The 27,671-nt window shown below is 42.8% G+C and overlaps 1 protein-coding gene across 2 annotated transcripts in view; it reads left to right on the top strand.

Moving 5' to 3' along the window:
- Window positions 1-7,098: 7,098 nt before the first annotated feature.
- Window positions 7,099-27,671, top strand: part of stox1 (storkhead box 1) — a 39,408-nt gene continuing 18,835 nt past the window's right edge. Inside the window, exon 1 of one of the 2 annotated variants that reach the window (XM_073027179.1) lies at window positions 7,099-7,412. In XM_073027179.1, coding sequence (XP_072883280.1) covers window positions 7,109-7,412 — 304 coding nt within the window. In that variant the 5' untranslated portion in view covers window positions 7,099-7,108. Of the gene's footprint in view, window positions 7,413-8,350; window positions 8,727-27,671 lie in introns of those variants that run through there. The other variant, XM_073027180.1, reaches the window with a different exon arrangement.

The following is a 27,671-nucleotide window of genomic DNA, read 5'->3' as shown; positions in this document are numbered from 1 at the left end:
GCAGGCTTGGGCGCCGCGGTAGTGACACTGCTTACAGCTCAATCCCGGTGTCCTTTACAAGGACTCCTCCCCGTGGAATGTCTGGGTTTTCTCCGAGTCCTCTGGTTTCCTCCCACGGTCCAAAGACGTACCGGATAGTTCAAATGGTCATTGTAAATTGTCCCATAACTAGTAAATCGGAGCTGTCGGGGGATGCGGGGCGGTGTAGCTCAGGGGGCGGTGTAGCGGTTACTTTAACCCCAAACCGCTCAGACACTGCATGACGCGCTCCTCAAACAACAAAGTTGGAAATCAAAGAAAATACGTTCGATCCTTTATTAACAAATCAGCAAAAACGAGGTGTCTTGTAACGATTAAAAAAACCAATGAAACTAAAACAAACGATATACCGAAATATATGTATTCAAACAGCGTTAGTGAATTTAGCGTATTTAAACGTACAGAGCCAAGCGGTCAAAAAAATATACTGCCAACCCCCACCTACTCCCCGCTGTAACCAGACTATAACCAACTACAAACAAAATCATGAATACATACTGAAACTATACATTCACATCTACCACGTGCTAAGTTACCCACAGCAACGCGCAACACAAAATACGATACATACAGAAAATACAGATGCATGGTTCCTACAGACTGGAAGGGTCTATCCCGCGCTGTACCTCAAAACAAAATAAAAGTCATTATTGATGATTACTCTCTGTTTTCTATGCAAAGAACACACAAAACTCAAAAATAATTTCACCATCCACCAAGCTGACCTTAACGCAAATGCAGGGGATTAAATTTTAAGAGCTGAATGTCACTTAGCATCATTAAAGCCATTCCTGTGGCTCTTAAAAGTCCATATGCTTTGTAGCTGCCAACAGTCATAAAATCTATTCCATATAAGAATCTGATATGTTTTGCAGCCTTTTTAGACAAAGTGCAGAGGGAAGAAGTTATACTCTCCGTAGGGGTCTGAAAGGTGGATTGTGGAGTTGGAATAGGGGTGATCTGCACCAGGTGCACAGAGCTGCTGCTCCTCAGAGAATGTACAAAGGAACTGAGGCTACAGCTCGATGACCTTCGGCTCGTATCAGAGAACAAGGAGGTGATAGATACCAGCTACAGGGAGGTGGTCACCTCTAGACTGCAGGAGGCAGGTAACCAGGTGGCATGGAACATAGAAATCTGCAGCACATTACAGGCCCTTCAGCCCACAATGTTGTGCCAACCATGTAACCTACTCCAGAAACTGCCTAGAATTTTCCTAGCACATAGCCCTCGATCTCTCTAAGCTCCGTGTACCTATCTAAGAGGCTCTTAAAAGACCCTATAGTATCCACCTCCACCACATTCACCAGCAGTGCATTCCACACACACTCCACTCTCCAAGTGAAAAACTTACCCCTGACATCCCCTTGGTACCCACTTCCAAGCACCTTAAAACTATGCCCCTTTGTGTTTGCCATTTCAGCCCTGGGAAAAAGCCTCTGGCTATCCACACAATCAATGCCTCTCATCATCTTATACACCTCTATCAGGTCACCTCTCATCCTCCGTCGCTCCAAGGAGAAAAGGCCAAGTTCACTCAAAGTGTATGGGACATTGGAAAAAAAGTTGAATTTCCCCATGGGGATGAATAAAGTATCTATCTATCTATCTATCTATCTACCTATTCTCATAAAGTTCACCTCCAATCCAGGCAACATCCTTGTAAACCTCCTCTGCACTCTCTCTATAGTATCCACATCCTTCCTGTAGTGAGGTGACCAGAACTGAACGTAGTACTCCAAATGGGGTCTGACCAATGTCTTAAATAGTTGTAGCATTACCTCGTGGCTCTTGAATTCAATCCCACAGTTGATGAATGCCAACACACCATATGCCTTCTTAGCAACACTGTCAACCTGCGCAGCAGCTTTGAGTGTCCTATGGACATGGACCCCAAGATCTCTCTGATCCTCCACACTGCCAAGAATCTTACCATTAATACTATATTCTGTCTTCGAATTTGACCTATCAAAATGAACCACTTCACACTTACCTGGGTTGAAGTCCATCTGCCACTTCTCAGCCCAGTTCTGCATCCTATCGATGTCCCTCTATAACCTCTGACCACCCTCCAGAATACCCAGAACACCCCAACCTTTGAGTCAACAGTAAGCTTACTAACCTACCCTTCTACTTCTTCATCTAGGTCATTTACAAAAATCACAAAGAGGAGGGGTCCCAGAACAGAACCCTGTGGAAACACCACTGGTCACCATCCTCCATGTGGAATACAAACCATCTACAGCCACCCTTTGCTTTCTGTGGTTAAGCCAATTCTGGATCCACAAAGCAAGGTCTCCTTGGATCCCATGCCTCCTTACTTTCTGAAGGAGCATTGCATTGATAGTAACCTGTCGCTGAAACTGCTTCTCTGTCTCTGGATGGTGCTATGTAGAGGATGTTCAGAGTTATCCATAATTGACCGTAGCCTACTCAGCGCCCTTCGCTCAGCTACCGATGTTAAACTCTCCAGTACTTTGCCCACGACAGAGCCCGCCTTCCTTACCAGCTTATTAAGACGTGAGGCGTCCCTCTTCTTAATGCTTCCTCCCCAACACGCCACCACAAAGAAGAGGGCGCTCTCCACAACTGACCTATAGAACATCTTCAGCATCTCACTACAGACATTGAATGACGCCAACCTTCTAAAGAAGTACAGTCGACTCTGTGCCTTCCTGCACAAGGCATCTGTGTTGGCAGTCCAGTCTAGCTTCTCGTCTAACTGTACTCCCAGATACTTGTAGGTCTTAACCTGCTCCACACATTCTCCATTAATGATCACTGACTCCAAGAGGACTGCAGTGGTGATAGGAGATCCCATAGACAGAGGAACAGAGACGAGGTTCTCTGGGCACAATAGAGGCACCCAGATGGCATGTTGCCTCCCAGGTGCCAGGGTCAAGGATGTCCTGGATTGGGTCCATAGTATCCCCAAGAGGGAGCCAGAACTCTTGATGCATATTGGCACCAATAACGTACAGTACCTACAGAAAGTATTCACCCCCCCCCCGGAAGTTTTCATGTTTTATTGTTTTACAACATTGAATCACAATGGATTTATTTGGCTTTTTGACACTGGTGAACAGAAAAGACTCTGTCATGTGAAAGTGAAAACAAATTTCTACAAATTGGTCCAAATTTATTACAATTACTAAACGCAAAATAATTGATTGCATAATTATTCACCTCCTACAAGTAAGTATTTAGTAGATGCACCTTTGGCAGCAACTACAGCTTTGAGTCTGTGTGAATAGTCTCTAGCAGCTTTGCACAACTGGACACTGCAATTTTTCCCCATTCTTCTTTACAAAACTACTCAAGCTCTGTCAGATTGCATAGGGATCATGAGTGAACAGCCCTTTTCAAGTCCAGCCACAAATTCTCAATTGGATTGAGGTCTGGACTCTGACTTGGCCACTCCAGGACATTAACTTTGTTGTTTTTAAGCCTTTCCTGTATAGCTTTGGCTTTATGCTTGGGGTAATTGTCTTGCGGGAAAACAAATCTTCTCCCAAGTTGCAGTTCTCTTGCAGACTGCATCAGGTTTTCCCTGTATTTTGCTGCGTTCATTTCATCCTCTACCTTCACAAGCCTTCCAGGGCCTGCTGCAGTGAAGCATCCCCACAGCAAGATGCAGCCACCACCATGCTTCACGGTAGGGATGGTGTGTTTTTGATGATGTGCATAGCATTTAATCTGAATGTAAGCTCACTTTTGATTTCAACAGACCATAGAACCTTCTTCTAGCTGACGTCAGAGTCTCCCGCATACCTTCTGGCAAACTCTAGCCGAGATTTCATGTGAGTTTTATTCGACAGTGATTTTCTCTTTTCCACTCTCCCATAAAGCTGCGACCGATGATGCACCCGGACAACAGTTGTTGTATGCGCAGTCTCCCCCATCTCAGACAGATTGGAGAAATGGGGTGACATTGTGGAATAGGGAGGTAGATTGATGGAAGGTGGAGATAGATTGGGGGAATGAAGAGGGTAATTGCGGGAAATGGGGAGACAGACTGGGAGACAGATCAGGAGTATTGGGAGATAGAATAGGGTAAGGGGAGACAGATTGGGGAATGGGTGACAGATTGGGGAAATGGGGAGACAGATTGGGGAAAGGGGAGAGAAATTAGGGGAATGGGGAGAGAGATTTTTTTTTGAGGCAGGTTCGGTATTGTCATTTAAAGTAAAATTGGATAGGTATATGGACAGGAAAGGAATGGAGGGTTATGGGCTGAGTGTGGGTCGGTGGGACTAGGTGGGAGTAAGCTTTCGGCATGGACTAGAAGGGCCAAGATGGCCTGTTTCTGTGCTGTAATTGTTATATGGTTCTGTTTATATAGATTGGGAGAAATGGGAGACAGATTAGGAGTAGGAAGACAGATTGGGGGTAGGGGGCACAGATTAGGGCAATATCGAGACAGATTGGGGACTGGGAAGACAAATTGGGGGAACGGGGAAATAGATTGGGGAAATGGTGCTGATGGGTTTCTCTGAAAGACAGTATGTGCCTGGTGAGCCAAATGGCCCCTTTAATGCTAGAAAGTAAAGTATGAAAAACCAATGAATAGATGTGAACAGGCGAAAATGCCCCGTCACCCAGCCCATTCCCTTATCTCCCCACCCACCCTTGACCACGTCCCATACCCGAGTCTCCCCATTTTGCGCCCCCAATCCCCTATACTCCACCTGGTCGCCAGATCCCTCCTTCTCTCTGTCACTTGTTCTTCAGTGCCCAGGGGCAGACTCTCCCTTTCCCTTCCCCTATACCCCCCGCCACCCCGCATCCCGCCTCCACACCCTCACCCGTCCTCCCGGTCACCATCCTGGGTGGCGTTGCCTCAGTAACGAGCGGGGCCGGGGAGGCAAAGCAGCTGATGGTGACCACTGGTGCCGAGACAGAGGCCGGCCACAGGGGAGCTGCCCTCGCTTAGTTTCCCTCTGACCCCTTCCCTCCTCACCTCTCGCCCTGCTTTTCTTCTTTTTGCCACCTTCTCACGCCTTCCCTCTTAAGATCTTTCCCGAGTCCTCTGCACCCCTCATCTTCCCTCCCCAATGTTATCTGCAACTTAACCCAGACCGCCGAATTCGGAGTTATCCTGCTGTTCGCGCCCCGCCAGCGACTTTTTCCCAAGCGATTGAGGCAGGTCCGTCCCATGGAGCGTCTCACTCATCCGACATCTTATACTTTGAAAGGGGACTCTTTTGTGGAGACGAAGATGTGGCTCAGTTATTGACAGACACCGTCCCAAAAGAGGTGGAACGTTGTAATTAAGATGTTCGTGAAATTTTAGATGGATAAGCTCAGAACGAGTGGAGGTATTAAGGGGTTTGGCTTTTTGGATAAGCCGTCATGTGTGAATGAGGTATGTCCTAGTCTTTTAAAGGAAACTAACGAAGAGATGCCGTTTTAAGGATTACTTTGCAATCCTCCCTGACGTCACGAGTCTGACTGCTCAAGAAATGTAGCAAATAGTTTGTTAAACTTCAGTGGTCGGCAAATTATTTGAATCAATATAAGTCTCTATTTAAACAGACTAATGAAGGGATTATTGTGGGAAGTTTAACCAATCTGACTGGATGTGCGATGGGGGTTTGAGAGTTCACAAGGATTTCAGCAAAGGTAAACCACGAGATTGATAAGAAAAGGGAAATCACGGGTCTGCAGAAAGAGCCCACCAGCACTTTAAAGTTCAAAGGAAATTTATTATCAAAGTCCTTATATGCCACCAAATACTACCCTGACATTTATTTTCTTGCTGGAATTAACAGTAGAACAAAGGAGTGCAATCGAATCAGTGAACGAGTTCACACAAAGACTGGCCAACTGTGCAAATACAATAAGAAACAAGCAATAAATAAACGAACAAACAATACTGAGAACATGAGTTGTAGAGTCCTTAAACGTGAGCCCATAGATTGTGGAATCAGTTCGGTGTCGAGGTGAGTGAAATTATCCACTCTGGTCCAGAATCTGGTGGTTGAAGTGTAGTAACTGTTCCTGAACCTGGTGGTGTGGGACCTGAGGCTCCTGTACCTCCTTCCCGATGACAGCAGTGAGGAGAGAGGAGAGAGCATGTCCTGGGTGGAGGGGGTCCTTGATGATAGATGCTGCGTACTTGCCGCAGCGCTCCTTGTGGAGTGATGAACTGTGTTCCATTCACCACTTTTTGTGGGCTTTTCCGTAGTCTTGGACTCTGGTGTATCCATACCAGGCCGTGATTCAACTGTGCATCTATCGAAGTTTGTCAAGTTCTGGATGACAGGCCAAATCCGCGCAGACTTCTAAGTAAGTAGAGATGCGGCGGTGAAATACTTTAAAATAGTATTTGCGTGCTGTTCCCAGGACAGGTCCTCTGATATGATAGCACTCAAGAATTAAAGTTACTGACCCTCCCCACACCCGTTTCCCCAATGAGCATCCCTATCCTCACTCTGACCCCCCCCCCCCCCATTTCCCCCGTGTGTCTCCCCATTCCACCAATCACTCTCCCCATTACCTCAATCTGTCTCTCATTCCCCCGGTCCCGTCTCCGAATTCCCCCAACTTCCATCCCCGTTCCCCCAATTCCTTCCTCCTTTAGTCAATAATCTGTTGTTTGGTTTTGCTGACGTTTGGGCGAGAGGTTGTTGTTGTGGCACCATTCAACCAGATTTTCAGTCTTGATTTGGCCAACAGCAGTAGTGTGGTCAGCAAAGTTAAATATGGCGCTAGAACTGTACCGAGCTTCATAAATTTAAAATACAATCTGCACTGTGTTTTGTAGGATTGTTTTTATATTTATGTTTTTTATGTGTTCTTTATGCTTATTGGGTTTTATGCTGCATTGGATCCGGAGTAACAATCGATTCGTTCCCCTTTACACTTGAGTATTGAAGAATGACAATAAACCATCTTGATCCTTGACAGCTTGTTGACCAGGGGCGACTGTGCTTGATTGACAGTGCTTTTCCCGCCCAGCGGTTGCCAGGAGGCAGTTTGATTGATGGGCCTGGGCCGGTTGCTTGGCAACAGCGTCTGGTAGCTCGCCGGGTTGTTCGCGCAGGTTGAGGAGTAGAAGTCGAGCACCATGTTGGTGGAGCTGACCCGGAGCTCGCTGGCGTTGGTGCTGGGAGCGGGAAGCTCAGCCCCGGACGCCGAGCCGGATCTCAGCCGCAATGGACAGCAGCTGTTTGCGGAGCTGAAGGCCGAAAACGGGCGCAGTGTGTGGAACGAGCGGCTGGTACACGCCGTGTCCGAGCTGCAACTGCTGGGCTGGCTGCATTGCGGCGTGCTGCTGCTGGGCGGCCGAGCCTCGCACTTGGAGGTGCTGAGGGAAGCCTGGATCCGGAGAGCCCTGAGACCTCCCCGGGGATTCCGCATCCGAGCAGTAGGCAAGTGAGGGGAGATCAAATCGAGGGGCAGGGGAGAACATTGAGGAGTAACAGGATCAACTTTATTCGCCATTCTAAACTTTATTTACATGTATTAGGAATTTACTGTGGTGGGTTGGCAACAGAAGTAAGTTAGAAGTACAGATATGGAATAACTGTGCGTAAGTGAAGACTGTATGAGGGGAAGAGGGCAGGAGATGAGGGATAAGAAGGGGCAGGGAGGCAGAGTTGATAAGAAGAGGAAGGGGAGAAAGCGAGAGGAGGATGAGGAGCAGATATATTATTCCCTGGCAGAACAGGGTGTAGTAGAAGTAACAATTAAATAGACCGGGGTTTGCAAGACGGGACAAATGTGATTGTGAATAAGGTTGGAGAGTGCAGAAGAGGAACGCACGTTACTGAAGTGATCTATCATGGATCCAAATGGACAGGGTGGTGGGGGGGTGGGATATACAGTTTATTATAGCTTAGCATCATTGTGTCTGCTGTTTCTGATTCACACTCCCAGCCCCAAAAGATCCTTCAATTAGTTTTCCTTCCTCACAACTTTCCCTGTCATTCCCACCGGATATGTTGACTTCACCCCGTCACCATTTCTTGGCTTTCTAAGAAGGGGAAGAGGTTGGGCATGGATGAGAAGTTTAATGGCAAACGGATTGTTGAGTGACTTGTACAGGAGTACTCTGTAGGAAGTCTGCAGAGCTCCTTTCCTGTTAAAAAAATCTATTGAAAGTGTAATTAGGATCAAACGGCAGATGGGTATTGGTTATTGAGCCACAGACTGGTGTTGGTTATAAAAGGAGGGTTATAGAGGTGACTAGAATGTATCACACTTTGTTCATTTCACTGCTCAGTTGAAAGATTATCCCTTTGCAGAGTAAACCTGATGCTCACTAGCAGAGAGGTGTAATGGAAGCCGAGCAAAGACACAATAAAGCTGCTTAACCATGTAACAATGGAAAGGAGCCTTGCAAGATGAATGCTTTGCCACTGGTTGCACTTAAACTGATCAATGGATTTCTGGGTATTAGAAGAACAGAGATAGGGTGATCAAACTGTGGCTGAGATTGAACATTGCCATGGTTTTGTTAATTGACAGAGGAGGCTGAAGGAACCAGTGGTCTCCTGTACAGAGCAGTGCAGGGAGTAAACAGGTCCCGGCAGCATTCAGAAAGTTAACATCATTTCTGCCTCAAAACAGACATGTATGATGTGTGTGGCTTTATCTCAGTACCTAAGCAAGTTCACGATTCTTTCTCCCTCTCGTCTCTTCTGAAGATTCAACTTCCAAAGACTCACCTGGTCTTCATTGAGGTAAGTCCTTTAGGCATCTGAGTTGGGTGGCACATACAAAAAGCAGGATCTCCTAGTGGCCACCCATTTCAATTCTACTTCCCATTCCCTTCCCAACACGTCAGTGCATGGCTCCTCTACTGCCGTAATGAGGCCACACTCAGGTTGGAGGAGCAACACTTTGTATTCCATCTAGGCAGCTTCTAACCTGATGGCATGAACATCAATTTCTCAAACTTCCAGTAATTGCCCCCCCTTCACCATTCCCCATTCCTGTTTCCCTCTCTCGCCGTATCTCCCTACCTGCCCATCACCTCTCTCTGGTGCTCCTCCTTCTTCCCTTCTTCCATGGTCTTCTATCCTCTCCTATCAGATTCCTCCTTCTCCAGCCCTTTATCCCTTTCACCAATCAACTTCCCAGCTCTTTACTTCTCCTCCTCCCCCTCTCCTGGTTTCACCTATCACTTACGATCTTGTGCTTCCATTTCCCTCACCTTCTTACACTGACTTCTCCTCTTTCTTTCTAGTCCTGATGAATGGTCTTAACACGAAACATCAACTGTTCATTCTTTTCCATCGATGCTGCCTGGCCTGCTGGGTTCTTCCAGTGTTTTGTGTGTTACTTTAGGTACAAAAAGCAATTTGGCCACATACCTGGCATCATTTGAGTCCCCATTTCTTGCAGTGAATGATTTGTAGAGTGTGATTAGACATGGCAGGATATTAAAAAGCATGAGGAGCGAAAGAGAAGATGGTATTGAACTAAGTGAGATATTGTGGGATGGGGCAGGAATTAAAGAACTCAAGTCCGTGTACAGTTGTTGCAAGACTTCCCACTTTTGTTCTCTATAACCCCTGCAAAAACCATTCATTCTTCAATTGTCTTCCTAATCATTTGTTATACAGTACAAGAATGTTGAATTTGACTATTTTTGTAATATCTCTCTACTTTCTGTATTTTCTCTTCATTTAAGCATTATTTTCCTTTTTTAATCTTTCAAAGAATAATGTGGGGAAACATTGCATTTTTCCACATTATACAACCTTGACAACTTGCTTTGGGAGGGTGGGATTAAACTGAAGAATAGTGAAGGATTGTGGACTGAGGTGGAAGTTTGAAACTAGGGCACCATTTGGTGCAGTGTCTGTGGTCATCACAATACAGATAGAGTGGCCTCTCTGTGTTGTGAAAGTTGGCTGCTCTGTTATAAATGTGCTGATTCAGTCAGAACAAGGTTAGCTTTACCATCTAAGTTGAAATAACTCAACCTAATGTGAACGGTTAGTATTCACAATGGATTGAAGAATAGTTTAGTAGTTGAGATGTTGGGATCATACGAATTTGAGTATGATATTTGAAAATAAAGCTTTTTGTGCAGCTTTTGTACCAAGGATTATCTCATTGAATGTGTTTCCTCGATATCAATTACTACTGACCCATTTTAGTCACACATAGTGTGGACAGTGTTCCACACAGTTACACATTGTAAGCATATCCCTCAGAGATATGAGATGCGAAGGGAATTCATCTGATGCTCTGTATCTAGAGTAGGGTCAGAAATTAGGTGGATAATTTACTCTCCAATAGCACCACAGCATTTTCTTTTCATTATGGAATTTCTACCTTACCCCGTCCCCTTTTTGACTGAAGGTGTTGAGCCACTGGGTTCAGTTCTCCAGAGACAAAATATTTGAGAACTGCTGGTGTGTGTGTTAATGCACAGCTTTTAAACATTTTAAGTATCAGGACTGGCATGGTGTTGCTGAATGAGATGAAGGTTGCACCATTGTAAATGGGAGGTGAGGTTGGGGTGTGGAATTCCAATGCACTCTTTAACAAAGGAGTTTGGAAAGAAGTGAGTAATACTTCTGTCCTAAATTAGCTATGGTTTATAATTACTGGCAGGTGCATAATAAATTTTGCCAGCTAAGTCCTTAAAAATACAGTAGTATAAAATCTTATAGTAAACAAAGATTGTCAGAAGAAAAGATCTTTTATTAGCCTGTATGTGCCATTTTTTTTTTCTCAGCTAGATTTCCTCAAAATTTAACTCAAAAGAAAACTTTGAAATTTGACCACTTGTTTTGAAATCATTTTGAAAAGTGAACTCCACTGTTGCCTCTGAGAAGGAAGCTTATAGCTGCACTGAGAATTAAACTCGTCCATGCTGGGAGATTGCCGGCATAGATACAATTGGTAGCTAACTTCAGATGATACTGACACCAGCACAGAGATTATGGAGAAAGTATAAAGATCTTATTCAAGTATGTATCTAATTCCTTTAAAACAAAAGTGCTTTTCCACCAACCTTTTAGAGGAGATTTCTGATGCTCAAGGCAACAAAACAAAGCATGTTTTTGAAAAATATTATTTCAGTCGTGGAGGAAGCCTTCAGATAATCAGAGTCTCTGAAGTTGAAAAATGGATGAAAAAAGCCAATTGATCATTTTTAGTTCATTCTGCTTTTTGACTTGTACTAGTGTAAACACAAGAAATTTAAAAATATAAAATGTGAAAGCATATTGGTGACAAAAACACACGGTGTTTTAAATATATTGAAAAGTATTGAATATTCTTTTGCATTGTGAGAAATACTGAGAAACTGGGCCAAACAACATTGTAGCACAGTACAGGTCTTCTGTTCTATGTAATTCAGTTCCAGACTTTGAAATTCCAACCTTCTTGAAAAAACATCTGAAGTTGTAAAACTTGTGGATTCAGATCTGCAATCATTTATGGGATGGTTGGGTAAAATTTCATACGTCACATGATATATTTACTTTGAGGTTTAATATTTCCTATAATTTAACACAACTAATGAGATAAGCTAGACTCTTTCCCCTCCCTCCGCCCCCCACAACTTTTTATTCTGTCATCGTCCTCCTTCCTTTCTAATCCTGATGAAAAATCTCAGCCTGATGCATTGGGTGTTTATTCATTTCCATAGATGCTGCCTGACCTGCTGAGTTCCTCCAGCAGTTTATGCATTGCTAATGAGATAAGTTATTTTTTTTGCAATTAAAACATTATCTGGCATGTGTGTCTAAAATGAGAGTTAAGACAGATTGAGTGTTATCTTTCCCAAGGGCTTTGGAGAAATACTAAAAATATTTACAAGGCTCTGTGGCCTGGTTTTAGTTGGCTATCTCTTTCAAGGCATATAAACATTTTAAATCATCATTGGCTTCAGGGAAAGTGCTGCCTAAAGGGAGAGCACCAGAGATATGCCAGGACTGTGAGTCAAAGGAAGTCATAAGGATTTAAAATAGTGCATGTAGTGCTTCCCGGAATCTTCTCAGAGACAGTGAAGAGCTTGATCACTCAATCGATTTCCAAATTGTAAATCACAGGCTTTAACAGTTCCAGGAACACATTTAAGATGAAAAACAGACGTAAAAAAGATGTGAAATAAACAGTGTTGTGGTCTATCCAGAAGATGTCGACCAGGAGACCAAGAGAGCGTTGTACACAGGCGCCATCATTGTGCAGGGGAAGTGGGGTTTGCTGTTTCTCTTTGAACTGACCTCCATGGTTTCTTTGTTTCATGGTTATCTGGAGAAGAAGAATCTCAGAGTTGTATACTGCATACATACTTTGATAGTAAATGAACCTTTGAATTAGAATCAGGTTATTATCACTGACACGTCGTCAGATTTGTTGTTTTGCGGCATAGGAGGTTACTGTATGTTACAATATAAAATATATATATTAAAAATAAATAAATAGTGCAAAATGAGAGCAAGATACTGAGGTAGTGTTCATAGATTCATCGACTGCTCAGAAATCTGTTGGTGGAGCAAAGTAAGCTGTTCCTGAAGCGCTGAATGGACTTAGAACATAGGATAGTGCAGTTCAAAGTCATGTCCTCCTGCCCAGATTCTATGCCAAGTTAAACTCCATCTCTTCTGTCTGTTCCTGATCCATATCCCACCTTTCCCTGCGTATACATGTGCCTAACTCAAAGCCTCTTGAGTGCCACTGTCATACCTGCTTCCAGCACAGCCCTGGCAGCATGTTCTAGGCACCTATCACTCTGTGTAGGAAGTGGGGGGGAGGGGGGATGCCGCACAATCTCCTTTAAACCACCACACACACACAATTCCTCCTGATTCTTTGTTCAGAACCAGCAAAACCTGCATTTTCTTCTGGGTTAAGCTGTTCAAAAGACTGTCTGGAGTTAGATTTTAATTAAGCTGCCAATGGTTGGATAGAATTTCTACAAAGCTAAAAAGTAGGTCTGCTCTGTTTTAATCACGGCTCATTATAAAGGTTGAAACTTTTGGTCTTCAGAAAACAGGCTCTGTTCAAGTTCAAGTTCAAGTTGCTTTTATTATCATTTTGACCATAAACTGCTGGTACAGTACACTGTAAAAATGAAACAACGTTCCTCCAGGACCCTGGTGCTACATGAAACAACACAAAACTACACTAGACTATGTGAGACAGCAGAAGGCTACACTAGACTACATAAAACAACATAAAAACTGCACTAGACTACAGACCTGCAGAGGGCTATGTAAAGTGCACAAAACAGTGCAGGGCAGTACAATAATTAATAAACAAGACTATAGGCACAGTAGAGGACACATTACAATGCAACACATTAAAATGCTGCTCATTTTTCTGATATTCTCCTTTTCTCCCCAGCAAGTTTGAAGAAAGATCTGATAAAATTCTTCTAACTTATTGGATCACTGCTTCTATCTAGACCGGGGTGGCCAACCTTTTACATTCCATGCGTCAATTTTTTCACGCACAAGTTCAGATGCGCCATACAACTCTTGTAGCCCCATTCAATTCTTGTAAAAATATGTTAATATAGACATATTTAACATTTTTACATGATATATTGATATAATATAAAACAAGATAAACATTACTTACCTTAATGAGACTTCTAACAAATATATTTTGTCTTCTTTTGATTTCTTCCTTTTTCTTAATCACAGATTCTTTCCATAACTCAGACCCAAGCACTAGCTTCAGTTTTCCTTCTATTTCAGTCTGATGTTGTGTTTTATGGTGTCTATTAAGATCGTTTTTTCCATTATGTGAGAAAGTGTTTTCACAAACAGTACACAACGGTTTTCCTGACGGACCCGCTATAAATAAGAACTCATTTTCCCACTGTTCATTGCACCACTTTAGGCGCATGCGCCATAGGTTGGCCATCCCTGATCTAGATTCCCCATCAAGAGCTTCTGCTACTTTTAAAACTATCTCCTTTTCTTTTCTGTCAGGGATTTCATGATAAATGTAGCCTTTTGTGTGTTTTATTATGAATCAGGTCTGTCAGAACACTGTATTTATCCCTTAAAAATAGGTGCCTCAAAGCCTTTTGGGAAGAAATTCCCCAGTGTGAGTTTATTTATTTCAGTTCCAGCTAGGCTGACAGGACAAAACTAATTGAGCTGAACTAGTTAGGAAGGAAAAGCATGGGATTGTCCAAAGCAGTAGGTTTATCTGAATTCAACTCTCTCTTCATCCCTGCTGAGCAACTGAATGCACTAAAGTTGGCTCTTACAATTCTCCTGTGTTTGAGCAGTTCTCACTATTTATTTTGTTAGTCTTTGGCAGTGCCTTCGCAGCCAATGTTTTCATCCACAGATGTCTCTTTTCATTATCTGTAGCCTTGCTTTTTGGGGCCACTGTAGGGTGATGAATTTTGGGGCAGCTAATAATTTTGGAGCATGCATAGACTATTGGTTTTTGGGATCTATCACAGTGCAGCCAATTCCTAACTGGAGTCATAAAGTTAGGACCGACTAATTCCAGTAGTACCGTTCACCTTCTTAGCATTTTCTAAATGGCTTTGAAGCAGAAAGCCTGTCTTTAGAGTGAAGTAAAGCAGGAAATGGGGCAGCAGCATTATGAGGGAGAATTAATGTGGCTAAGTACAGTGGAGGTTCAGATGTGTATCTTAAATTTGTTTAGTGACAAAGATGATTGATAGAGCTGCGACAGTGAATGTTGTCTACATGGACTTTGGTAAAGCTGGTCCAGAAGATGAAGTGGGTCCACGGTGAGTTGGTAAAAATATATCAAAAATGGCTTGATTGTAGAAGACAAGATAGTGGTAGGTTGGCATCTTCTCTGCCTGGAGGTCCTGTACCTTTGGTGTTGTGCAAGGCTGGATGCTGGGATCCTTGTTGTCTTTAATATGTGTGAATGACGTGGCTGGAGGTATGGTGGTCTAATGAGTTTAAGTTTGCAGAGAACATGAAAGCTGGTGGACTTGTGGGTGAGGACGGTTGTTGAAGGATGTATCATTGGGAAATGGGGTGGAGAAATGGCAGATGGAGTTTAATCCAGACAAGTGCAAGGTGTTGTATTTTTGGAGGTTATGTTCGCCATCGTCAGTTGTGGCACGAGTGTAAAGGTAGGAAAGTCATGCAGTAATTGTATAAAACTTTGCCTAGGCCATACTTGGAGCATTGTATACAGTTCTAGCTGCCATTTTATAGGAAGGATGTTGAGGCTTTGGAGAAGATTCAGAAGAGTTTTACTGGGATATACCCTGAAATGTGGCTATAAGGAGGGGTTGGACAGACTCCAGTTGCTTCCTCTGGAGCATTGGAGGGTGAGGGGACACCTGGTGGAAGTACATAAAATTGTGAAAGGTGCAGACAGGGTAGGTAGTTTTTTTCCTCAAGATGGAAATGTCAAATTCTAGTGGGTATAGCAGTACGATGAGTGAGATAAAGTTTAAAGGACATTTGAGAGGCAAGGTTTTTATTTAACAGAGGTAACAAGGACATGCTGCCAGAGGAGGTATCATGCCTCTCTCAGATAGACACAGGGACAAGCAGGGAATAGAAGAACACAGGCCATGTACCAGCAGATAGGATTAGTTTGATTTGACCTTATGGTCGGCATAGACATCGCGGGCCGAAGGGCCTGTTCTGACGTTGCACTATGCTATGTTCCATGCCACAGTTTCCAGAAGTTTCCACAAATATGATGTTGCTTTTAGTTACTGGGTAAATGTTGTACTGGATACCAAGGAGCCCTCTTTCACTCTTTCAATAAAGCCTTGGAGTTTTATTTCATGCTAGAGAACATCACGTTTCATCTGAAAAGCAACGTCCTGACCCTGCAGTACTTCCTCAACACTGCACTAAAAATGTCATCGCAGATTTCTGTGGAGTCTCCAAAGTGAAACTTGAACCCATAACCTTTGGGCAGAGAAGATTGACCTTTAGACTGTAGAACCAAATATCTTGCCTTGCTTTGTGCGTTTGCACACAAAGTGTTGTAGAACTCAGGTTAGAAACATATCCATTCTTGTAATCAGCCTTTGGCTTGGGATTAAACGTCTGAAAAGAAAGCTCTTGCATTGAAAAGGCGGAGCTGGTTTTAGTTCAAATTCTCAAATAACAGGCCCTAATGGCAAAGACAAAATATTGAACACAATGCTTCCTCTCTTGGTTCTGTGGAATTATCATCTGTAAAAGACAGCCCTGAGTACTGCAAGTTAAGAACAATAGTTTGTCTGTTACCTTTGTGTATAAATTCCTTGAGCAATGAAATAGTTGCTTAGATTATCCATGATCCGTGTTCATGGTCAAGATAAACTAAGCAGGGTTTTCTTTCTGTACCTTCAGTGTGACATTGGGATTGTGATTTAGCTCGAGTACAGACTAGACAGTTTAACCGCGACCCCCCCCCCCCCCCCGTTGTGGAACAGAGTTTATCCTGAACCTCAGCAATGTTGGTACCAGTCACCTGAGTTCATTTCTGTGGGTGTGGACTCTGGGACTGTGTGGGTTTCTTGCAAGTTCTCCAGTTTCCTTCCGCACTAGCTGGCCACAGTAAATTACCCCAAGTATTAAAAAGAGTGGTGGATCTTGGGGAAGTTTGGAGTGACGGGAGAATAAAATAGGTTTGGTGTAGGATTAACGAAAGTAGGTGCTTGATCAGCATGGATCCTGTGGGCTGATGAGTCTCTCTTTATGCTGGAAGCATCTCTGATTCAATTTCCATCTCTGGTTGCTATCCTTTGATCCTCTATTAGGAGAGGGGGGGGATAGTAATTATTCCTTGTGAATGACTGGGAAAGGTTGAATAGGTTAGGACTTTATTCCCTGGAGCATTGGAGAATGAGAGGAGATTTGATAGAGGTGTACACAGTTATGAGGGGTATAGATAGGGTAAATGCAAGCAGGCCTTTTCCACTGAGGTTGGGTGAGACTAGAGATAGTCGTCATGTGTGAAATATTTAAGGAGAACTTGAGGGGGAGCTACTTCACTCAGAGGGTGGTGAGTGTGTGGAATGAGCTGGCAGCGGAAGTAGTGGATCCGGGTTCGATTTCAACATTTAAGAGAAATTTGGACAAGTACATGGATGGGAGGGGTGTAGAGGAGTATGGTCTGGTGCAGGTAGATGGGAATAGGCAGAATAACAGTTTGGCGTGGATTAGATGGGCTGAAGGGCCTTTTCTGTATTGTTGTGCTCTATGCCAAAATGATCAACTACTTCAGTGAGAGAAGATTGTTGGAACCTGCCTTAGTGAGAGCCAAGCTCATTAGAGGGTACCTTGGATCAGGTGAACGTGCAAGAATGTAAATTAGGAGTAGGCCACTCAGCCCACTAACCCTGCTGTGCACATCATGCGGATCAGAATGTAATCTGAACTCGCCATCCCTGCCCTTTGTTCCATTGTTTACCAAATATTCATCAATGTCAACCTTAGGAAAATATTCAGACTTGGCTTGCACCAAGACTCAATTATTTGAAGGGGAAAATATCACCTTTTATTTCTGTTTTAAGAGGGTGCACCAGGTTTTTAAATACAGACCTGTAGAGCTAGATTCTCTGACTGGAGGAAACACCTTCTCACATCCATCCTGTTGAAACCTCTCAGGACCCTATGAACCTAGTTGGTTATCTACTCTTATTTTTATCAAACTTCAACAGATACTAGCCTAGCCAGTCCAGCCTTTCCCTCTGAGATACCCTACTCATTCCTGATGTGTCCAGTAAATCTTCACTGAATCACACCTAAAGCACAAACATCCTTCTGCAGACAGATATCAATGCACACTACTCTAAATGAGTTCTCTACAATGCTTGTATAATTGAAGCAGAATTTTTTTACATCTGTATCCAATTCTCCTTGTGATAACCTGTGACATTGTTACCTTCCTACCTACTCACCATTCCTACATGAATCATGAACACCAGATCCCGCTGCATGTGAGAACCCAGCAACTTCTCACCCTTTAGAAAATAAGCTTCTGGCCAATGTGGACAGTTCCTCATTTTCCCACATTTGCCCACCCGCATCCTGTAAGATCCATCTATAGCCTCCTTACGTGCTCCTCGTAACTCACTTTCATATCTTTCCTTTGTGTGCCTAGCAAATTTAGCAACCATTCCTTTGGCGTGTTCATCCAAAATATTTATATGAACTGTGATAAACTGATCTGCTTTCGCTAATCCAGGTGATGCACCACCTGTTACATTTTCACTCACAAAAGACTGATGGATACCAAATGTTTTCTATTAGCTGGACAATCTTCTCTGCAATAGATTACTCCCTCCACTTGATCTTTTATTTTCTGCGATAACCTAATTGGAAATGCAGTCATCTTAAGTGTAGTATAATCCTTATACACAACACACGTTACTTCTTTGAGGTTATTTCCCAAACTAAACTGGATATCGATGGAGTGGGAGCACTGCCTGTATCCATCTATAATCTGGAATAAATCTTTGGCTCAGCACTGTTCCACTCATATATTCTTTACTTTAAACCGTTTGCTACCAGTTTCTCAGTTCCGATAAATATACATGTAAAATGGAAATACTTATTTCTTACGTACAAGAGATTCTGCAGATGATGGAAATCCAGAGCAACACACACAAAACGCTGGAGAAACTCAGCAGGCCAGGCAGCATCCATAGAAACGAACAAGCAGTCGACATTTCGGACCGAGACCATTCTTCAAGATTTATTTTTTACAATGACTTTCTCCTTTCTGCAATACCTATCCCCTCTCTTTCCCAGCCTGCAGTGAAGTTGTTGATGCTGTGGCTTGAGTTGGACACCAACTTTACAAAACCAGGTCTTCTTTTCAAATCCAGGACAAGCTGGTGGAATGTATGTGTTGTCTAGCTGTATGAATGCAATCTGGACTGGACATGCATCTTCCTAGTCCATACTTTGCCCAGAAGACTGTAGATCAATGGTATGTAGTAACATTTTTCAGAGATAATCGACTCTCCAACATTAGGAATTTAACATTAATGTGATGCTAATTGCTTCAAACAAACCCATGAAAAATATCTTAGAAGCTCTAAAGCAATTGTAAGGCTTCTCTCCATTTATTCAAATATATTTGGCTACTTATTAAAAAAGTGAAGCTAGGAGATCATATGCTAAAATCTCCAGGAACACATCCACTTAGAATTGGCAGCATTAGAGCTATGGAAGATTGTTAATCTGAGTGAGAATGTGGATTGCTCACTGCCTGATCTGCAGTACATCTGGTTCTGGGGCCAGAAATGGAAGGTGTGATGATTGTTCTGTAGAACCACCAGCCCCATCACAGCAACTAAAACAAAAATGACTGCTGATGCTGTCCAGATCAGGGCTGAGGTTCCTCTGTTGCAGATGCTGGTTCATTAGTGTCACCACCCCTGCTACACAAGAGACCTCAGGCCCTTTCTTAATTGCCATTTGGCTATTAACTTCAATCACAGCCCTGCTTAGGATACACACTGCTCACATTAATATGGCTCCCTGCAGGATGTGCTTTTTAATAGCAGTTACCAAACCATTGCCTGATATCAATCAGTGTTTCACCTTTGGCGTCACTGCTACCGAGGTGCCTCTTGGAGACTTTGTGCTATTCAGTGAATCAGAAGGTTTCTCCCTCTGCAAGTATTTTCAGAGTTATTTGACACTGAGGTCAGAATCAAATTATATTTCATCAGGGGATCTGGTTTGTCAACTAAAACACTTGAAAACTTCTACGGATGTACTGTGGAGAGCATTCTGACAGGCTGCATCACTATCCAGTTTGGGGGGGGGGGGGTTACTGTACAGGATCAGTTAGCAGCAGAGATTTCGGTACTAGCCTCCATAGTATCTAAGGCATCTTCAATGAGTGTTGCCTCAGAAAAGTGTCTTCCACCATCAAGGATCCCCACCACCCAGGACTTGTTCCAGGAAGCCTGAAGGCACACACTCGGTGATTCCGGGACAGCTTCTTCCCCTCTGCCATTCGATTTCTGAATGGACATCGAACCTCACTACTTTTTAAAATAATTTCTGTTTTTGCACTACGTGTCTTAATTTAACTAATTAATATAGATCTATACACTTACTGTAATTTATTTACTTACTCATTCTATATTATCATGTATTTCATTCTACTGTTGCCGTAAAGTTAATAAATTTCATGACATACGCCAGTGATATTAAATCTGATTCTGATCAGATACTGTATGTTGTGAAATCTGTTTTGCAACAGTAGTACAGAGCAATACACTAATACATTATTATCAGTTACAATAAGAAATAAGTAGTGCAGAATGTGAGGTCGTGTTCATGATCTGTTCAGAAATCTGTTGCTAAAACATTCAGTGGGTATCTTCAGACTCCTGTACCTCCTCCCTGATGGTAGTAATGAGAAGAGGGCATGTTCTGGATGGCGATGGTGAAGGTTGAGGTCCATTCTATCTTCGTGCCTGGTTTGTATCGACTCTTCACATTGTTGTTGAGCACTGTGGCCTCTCGTGGTGTTGAAGTTTTGGCAGGAATTCACGCCCGATTTCACGAACAGTAGCCAACTGCTGCCTAGTGTTCTAGCTCCATATGCCCTACCAGACAAGCAGCAGCTCTTTGAGAGGGCAAATATGAAGAGTTGTTGCAGAGTGTTTTGTTGCCTCCTCAATTGTGTTATTACTAAATAATGTTTTGGAAAATAATGATGTGTGCTTTACATTTCCCTGAACGTTGTTTGGTCAATTGTAAAAATGCTGAGGAAGTGATCTTAATAAAGTCAGTTGCTGTCTCTGCAGGAGCCATCCTGTTTGCAGTGTTAATACACTTTGATGGAATTTACAGTGAACTACTTGCATTCAATGAATGGTTCTCTTTTCCTGCTGAACACTGGACGCAGGGAAATGTGGAACATATGTGAGTCTGAAGCCTTGTCTCCATTAGCTCTTAGAGAAATGCATGCAATGGATTCCAGCAATATAAACTGGGGACCTTTGGGCTTCTTCTGACGAGGTTGACTGCACACTTACAATATCAGAGACACAGGGCTCCTGTGCATTTGAAATGAACTGGAGTTGCCTCTGACCTCAACAAGCTGAGTTTCTTCGTGGTTGCCATGGTATTTGCTTTTATTTCTGACCTCGCATGACAAAGGTAACATTTTTCTCATGGAACATGGGTAAAACATTAAAAGCTTAAATTGAGGTCATGTCTTGTTTTGAATGAATGGTTGTGGGTGAGCAAGTTGAGTATTCACTTGGGAGGATAATGGTTCGTCTTTTCCTTCAGCTTTGTTACTAGGTCATAAAAGTGTGTTTCCACGTCTTTGACAATTTGATAACACTGAAGGAATGGAAGAATTTCCCTGTCCTTGCGTGTACATTGTCATCTGATTGTAGGACCTGTAATCTCATCTCAGAATTAGAATTGGGTTTATTATCACTGTCTTCCATAATATGAAATTTGTTTCAGAATCAGGTTTAATATCATTGGTATATGTCATGAGATTTGTTAACTTTACTGGAGCAGTACAATGCAATACATGATAAATAAATATAGAGATAAATTGAATTACAGTAAGTATATATGTGTTGGCGCGTGGCCAAATGGTTAAGGCGTTTGTCTAGTTATCTGAAGGTTGCTAGTTCGAGCCTTGGCTGAGGCTGCGTGTGTGTCCTTGAGCAAGGCACTTAACCACACATTGCTCTGCGATGACACTGGTGCCAAGCTGTATGGGTCCTAATGCCCTTCCCTTGGACAACATTGGTGGCGTGGAGAGGGGAGACTTGCAACTTGGGCAAGTGCCGGTCTCCCATAAAAAAAACCTTGCCCAGGCTTGCGCCCTGGAAGCTTTCCAAGGTGCAAATCCATGGTCTATCAAGACTAACGGAGGCCTACCTACCTATGTAGTCTATTAAACAGTTAAGTTAAAATAAGTAGTGCAAAAATAAAACAAATAAAAAAGTAATGAGGTAGTGCTCCTGGGTTCAATGTCCATTTAGAAACTGGATTCCAGCAGCAGTACAAAGTCATAAAATGACTATAAATTACAAAATAAATAGTGCAAAAAATAGGAACAATGAAACAGCATTCAAGAACATGGATTTATGAGGGGAAGAAGATGTTTCTGAATTATTGAGTGTGCACCTTCAGGCTCCTGTACCTCCTCTCCAATGGTAACAACAAGATAAAGACATGCCCTGGATGGCGAGAGTCTTTAATAATAGATGCTGCCTTCTCGAGGCACCATATTTTGAAGATATCCTCGAAGTTGGGGAGTGTTGTGTCCATGGCAGAGCTGGTTGAACCTGAAGCCCTCCACAGCTTCTTGTAGTCCTGTGCATTGGAAGCTAAATACCAGGCTGTGATACAACCAGTTAGAATACTCTCCAGCATGTATCTGAAGAAATTTGCAAGTGTCTTTTTTTTTGCAAGGATGGGTAAATGGAGAGAGGTAAAATAGAAAGATGATCCAGTATCACGGATGGATGACTTACAATAAAAAGGATCATTACTGGTACAGAGAAAGTATGCAAGCAGAGATTGGAGGATTTGATAGTGAGTCTAGAAGGCTACAATGTGCCCAGGTGATGAGGTGTCTCTGCTCTAGCTCGTATTGGACCTGTTATAACATAGAATTAAAGTGCCATGCAACTTTGCAGTTGCTTTTGCAGACTGAACACAAGTAGTTCAAAAAGCAGAGCCAGTCTGTAGCTGGCTACGCTGTGTAGGGGAGACTATATTGTGAACACCAAATGCAACCGAAAGACATTTTGGTTCATAAAACACAGAACAGTACAGCACAGGACCATGCCCCACAATGCTGTGCTGAACTAATTAAACTCGTAATTAAGCTAATCCCTTCTGTCTACATAATATCCATATCCCTCCATTGCCTGTCTGACACCTCTATCAGATCTCCCTCCACTAGCATCCTGGCAGTGCAATGCATTCCAGGCACTCAACTCTCTCTGTGTATACAAAAAAACCTTATCCTGCAAATCTCTCTTAACTCACGCCTCTCACCTTAGATGTATGCCTTCTAGTATTAAGCATTTTGACCCTGAGAGAAACTACCAGTTGTCTATCTATGCCTCTTGTAAACTTAAAACTTCTATCAGATCTCCCCTCAGCCTCTGCCACTCCAGAGAACACAAACCAAGTCTGGGGCAATCAGAGCTGATTGCAATACTCCAGATGTTTTATAAAGCTGCAACATAACTTCATGACTCAGTTCCTTGACTAATAAAGGCAAGCATCTCACATGCTTTCTTTACCAACCTGTCAACCTGTGATAGCACTTTCAAGGAGCCATCAGCCCTTTTAAGGGTCTTTCCATTAACAGTGTACTGTCCCTTTAAATATGATCTACCAGCAAGCAGCAAGGAATCATAGAATTGAGTCATAGAACACTACAGTACAGTAACAGGCCCTTTGGCCCATCTAATCCATGCTGAAGTATTAATCTGCCTAGTCCCATTGACCTGGACTCGGACCATAGCCCTCCATACCCCTCCTATCCAAGTACCTTTCCAAAACAGAGTCATAAACACTTCACATTTGGCCGGGTTAAACCCCGTCTGCCATTTCAATGGCCACACCTGCAACTGATCTACATCCCACTGTATCCTCCGGCAATATTCTGTGCTATCCACAACACTACCATTCTTTGTATCACCTGCAAAGTATTAACCCACCTATCCACATTTTCATCCATTGTATAGCAGAAATCCCTGCAGGACTCGACTAGTCATGGACCTCCAGCTGGAATAAGACCCATCAGCCATTATCTTCTGTCTCTGATGGACAAGCCAATTTCAAATAGCCAAGTCACCGTGGATCCCATGTATCTTGATCCTTGTGAAGGATCCTGCACCCTAGATATTTGGAAAGGCAGAGGTGAATGGAAAGGTGTTACATTTGCTGTGGCTGCAAGGAAATTGCCAAAGATCAAGTCTGAGCTGTGAAGGGTGGGTATGAGCTGAAACACAATCTAGAAGTGTTCAGAAATTTCATACATTACAATCGTTAACACTGCAACACACACAAAATGCTGGAAGTCTCAACAGGCCAGGGAGCAACTATGGAAAAGAGTTAACAGTCAATGTTTTGGGCCGAGACCCTTCACCAACGTGCCTCATTGTGACACGTGGTCATGAAAAATATGGCAGAAACGTCACCAGCAGCACCCCAGCACTGCGTTCAGGGGTTTGACTTGCTCCTTCAGTTATTTATCATGTTTGAATTTCAAGGGTTTGCAGGTTTTGAAAGGCTGTTGCTTCTTGCTTCAATAGAATATTCAACTTGATGGATGCAGACTGATTGAAAACAAAAACGTAAAAATGGTTTGGCTTGGAAGGGACAGTCTCATTCCCCACCCAATATTTTTGTTGATTGGATCTCACCATTCCTATTAGTATTTGGTCAAAATTTGATTTTTCTATGAAGTTGAAAATGAAAGCACTTTGTCACATATTGCTGGGGTTTGGTGAAGTAAACGCGAGACCTTTGAGCAGACCCTGGGACTGAGCACTTGTAAAAGGTGCTCATTAAAGCAGCATTGGTGAATGCAGGCAGTCATTAAGCCAAAGTCAAAAGGGGAGCAGAGATCATTTACTAATAGAAGCCAGATGCAGACACTTGCAGGAGTTTGATCGATTAATCCTGCATCTCTTTATTGTGCTGTTTTTTTCCTCATGGTGGGGTGGGGGGTGACTCTGAATATACTGTAGGATCAGTTTATTTCTTTTCTGTGATCTGTGAAATAATATGTTGACTCAGTTGTAATTTAATGCGCGATATGAAAACAACTGCATTGTAATTCTGTTCTGTACGACCAAGAATGCTGGACAGATTCCAGTTTATCCATTTACCCGTTCTGTTTACTTCCTGGTTCCATGTGTATTCTAAAAGTGCTCTGTGGCTGTTGAGCAATGACAACACTGCTTGAAAGGACTATCTTAAGTTGACGCTCTCTATCCTGGATCCACGTCCTCGAAGTGCAGACCTTGACACTTCAGTTCAATGCATCCCTCTCTTCTCATCTAATGGTACTGACTCAGACATGTTAATGGCTACAGGTATGATGCAGGGAGATGCCTTAGATGGTTCTATTGTTTTAAGGCAACAGAAGAAACATCTGTGTGATAGGCAGCTTCATATTGATTGTGAACAAATTATCGGGCACATTTCTGATAGACAACATAAATTATCATCGTTTGGAGAAGCACAGATTAAACATTGGTTGTGATTGTGGATTTTTTATAAGAACTTGTTAAAATACACAGGCACAGCATATATAGTACATCCCAAAGAGGAAGAAGTTTTCTAAAACAAAGATGACATAACTGTGACTACCAAGAGAAGTCAAAGCCAACATAAAAGCCAAAGAGAAGGCAAAATGATAGAGCAAAAAATAGTGGGAATTTAGAGGATTAGGAAGCTTTTTAGGAGGATTAGGATTAGGATTAGGCTCCACAGGGGACTGTCCTGTCTCCCTTTCTCTTCACCATCTACACCTTGGACTTCAACTACAACACAGAGTCTTGCCATCTTCAGAAGTTTTCTGATGACTCTGCCATAGTTGGATGCATCAGCAAGGGAGATGAGGCTGAGTACAGGGCTACAGTGGGAAACTTTGTCACATGGTGAGAGCAGAATCATCTGCAGCTTAATGTGAAAAAGACTAAGGAGCTGGTGGTGGACCTGAGGAGGGCTAAGGCACTGTTTCCATCCAAGGGGTCAGTGTGGACATAGTGGAGGATTACAAATACCTGGGGATATGAGTGGACAATAAACTGGACTGGTCAAAGAACACTGAGGCTGTCTACAAGAAGGGTCAGAGCCGTCTCTATTTCCTGAGGAGACTGAGGTCATTTAACATCTGCCAGACGATGCTGAGGATGTTCTACGAGGCTATGGTGGCCAGTGCTGTCATGTTTGCTGTTGTGTGCTGGGGCAGCAGGCTGAGGGTAGCAGACACCAACAGAATCAACAAACTCATTCGTAAGGCCAGTGATGTTGTTGGGGTGGAACTGGACTCTCTGACGGTGGTGTCTGAAAAGAGGATGCTGTCCAAGTTGCATGCCATCTTGGACAATGACTCCCATTCACTCCATAATGTACTGGTTAGGCACAGGAGTACATTCAGCCAGAGACTCATTCCACCGAGATGTAACACTGAGCATCATAGGAAGTCATTCCTACCTGTGGCCATCAAACTTTACAACTCCTCCCTTGGAGTGTCAGACACCCTGAGCCAATAGGCTGGTCCTGGACTTTATTTCCACTTGCCATGGTTAACTTATTATTATTTAATTATTTATGGTTTTATATTGCTATATTTCTTCACTATTCTTGGTTGGTGCGGCTGTAATGAAACACAATTTCCCTTGGGATCAATGAAGTATGTCTGTCTGTCTGTCTTTTAAAAACCAATGGAAGGGAACTAAAAAAGTCATTAAGAAGGTAAAGATGGAATAGAAAAGTAAGCTATTAAAGAGGATACCAAAGGTTTCTTCAGATACATAATGTGTAAAAGAGAGGCAAGAGTGGATATTGGACCAGAGGAAAGATGCTGGAGAGGTAGTAACGGGGACAAAGAAATAGCAGATGAGCTGAATAAGTATTTTGCATCAGTCTTCATGGTGGAAGACACTAGCAGTATGGTGGAAGTTCCAGGTGTTAGGGGCCATGAAGATGGTAAAATTACCATTACTAGAAAGAAAATTCTTGGGAAACTGAAAGGTCTGAAGGTAAATAAGTCACCTAGACCAGATGGTGTACACCCCAGAATTCTGAAAGGGATGGCTGAAGAGATTTTGAAGGCATTAGTAATGATCTTTCAAGAATCACTAGATTCTGAAATGGTTGCAGAAGACTGGAAAATTGCAAATGACAGTCCACTCTTCAAGAAGGGAGAGAGGCAGTAGAAAGGAAACTATAGGCCAGTTAGTCTGACCTCAGTGGTTGGGAAGATGTTGGTAAGATAGGCTGTAATCACAATGGTCTGTTCAAGAGAAAATCTTGCCTGACAAATTTGTTGGAATTCTTTGAAGAAATAACAAGCAGGATAGACAAAGGAGAATTGGTTAATGTTGTGTACTTATATTTTCATAAAGTCTTGGACAAGGTGCCACAGATGAGGCTGCTTAACAAACTATGAGCCCATGGTATTATAGGAAATATTCTAGCATGGATAAAGTAATTGCTGATTGGCAGGAGGCAAAGAGTTGGAATAAAGGGTATCTTTTCTGACTGGCTGCTGTTGACTAGTGGTGTTCCACAGGGGTCTTTGTTGGGACTGATTCTTTTTACAGTATATGTCAGTGATTTGGATGATAGAATTGATGGCTTTTTTGCAAAGTTTGCAGACGATATGAAGATAGGTGGAGGGGCAGGTAGTTTTGAGGAACTACAAAGGCTACAGAAGGGCTTAGACAGAGGAGAATGGCAAAGAAATGGCAGATGGAATACAGTGTTGGGAAGTATATGGTCATGCACTTTGGCAGAAGAAATGGAAGGGTTGACTATTTTCTAAATGGAGAGAAAATACAAAAAACTGAGGTGCAAAGGGACTTGTGAGTCCTTGTGTAGGATTCCCTAAAGGTTAATTTGCAGGTTGAGTCTGTAGTGAGGAAGGCAAATGCAATGTTAGCATTTATTTCAAGAGGACTAGAATATACAAGAAAGGATATAATGTTGAAACTTTATAAAGGACTGTGAGGTCTCATCTGG

The sequence above is a fragment of the Hemitrygon akajei genome, chromosome 23 (assembly GCF_048418815.1).
Source record: "Hemitrygon akajei chromosome 23, sHemAka1.3, whole genome shotgun sequence".
NCBI classification, from domain to species: domain Eukaryota; kingdom Metazoa; phylum Chordata; class Chondrichthyes; order Myliobatiformes; family Dasyatidae; genus Hemitrygon; species Hemitrygon akajei.
This window is presented reverse-complemented; position numbering and strand designations above follow the sequence as displayed.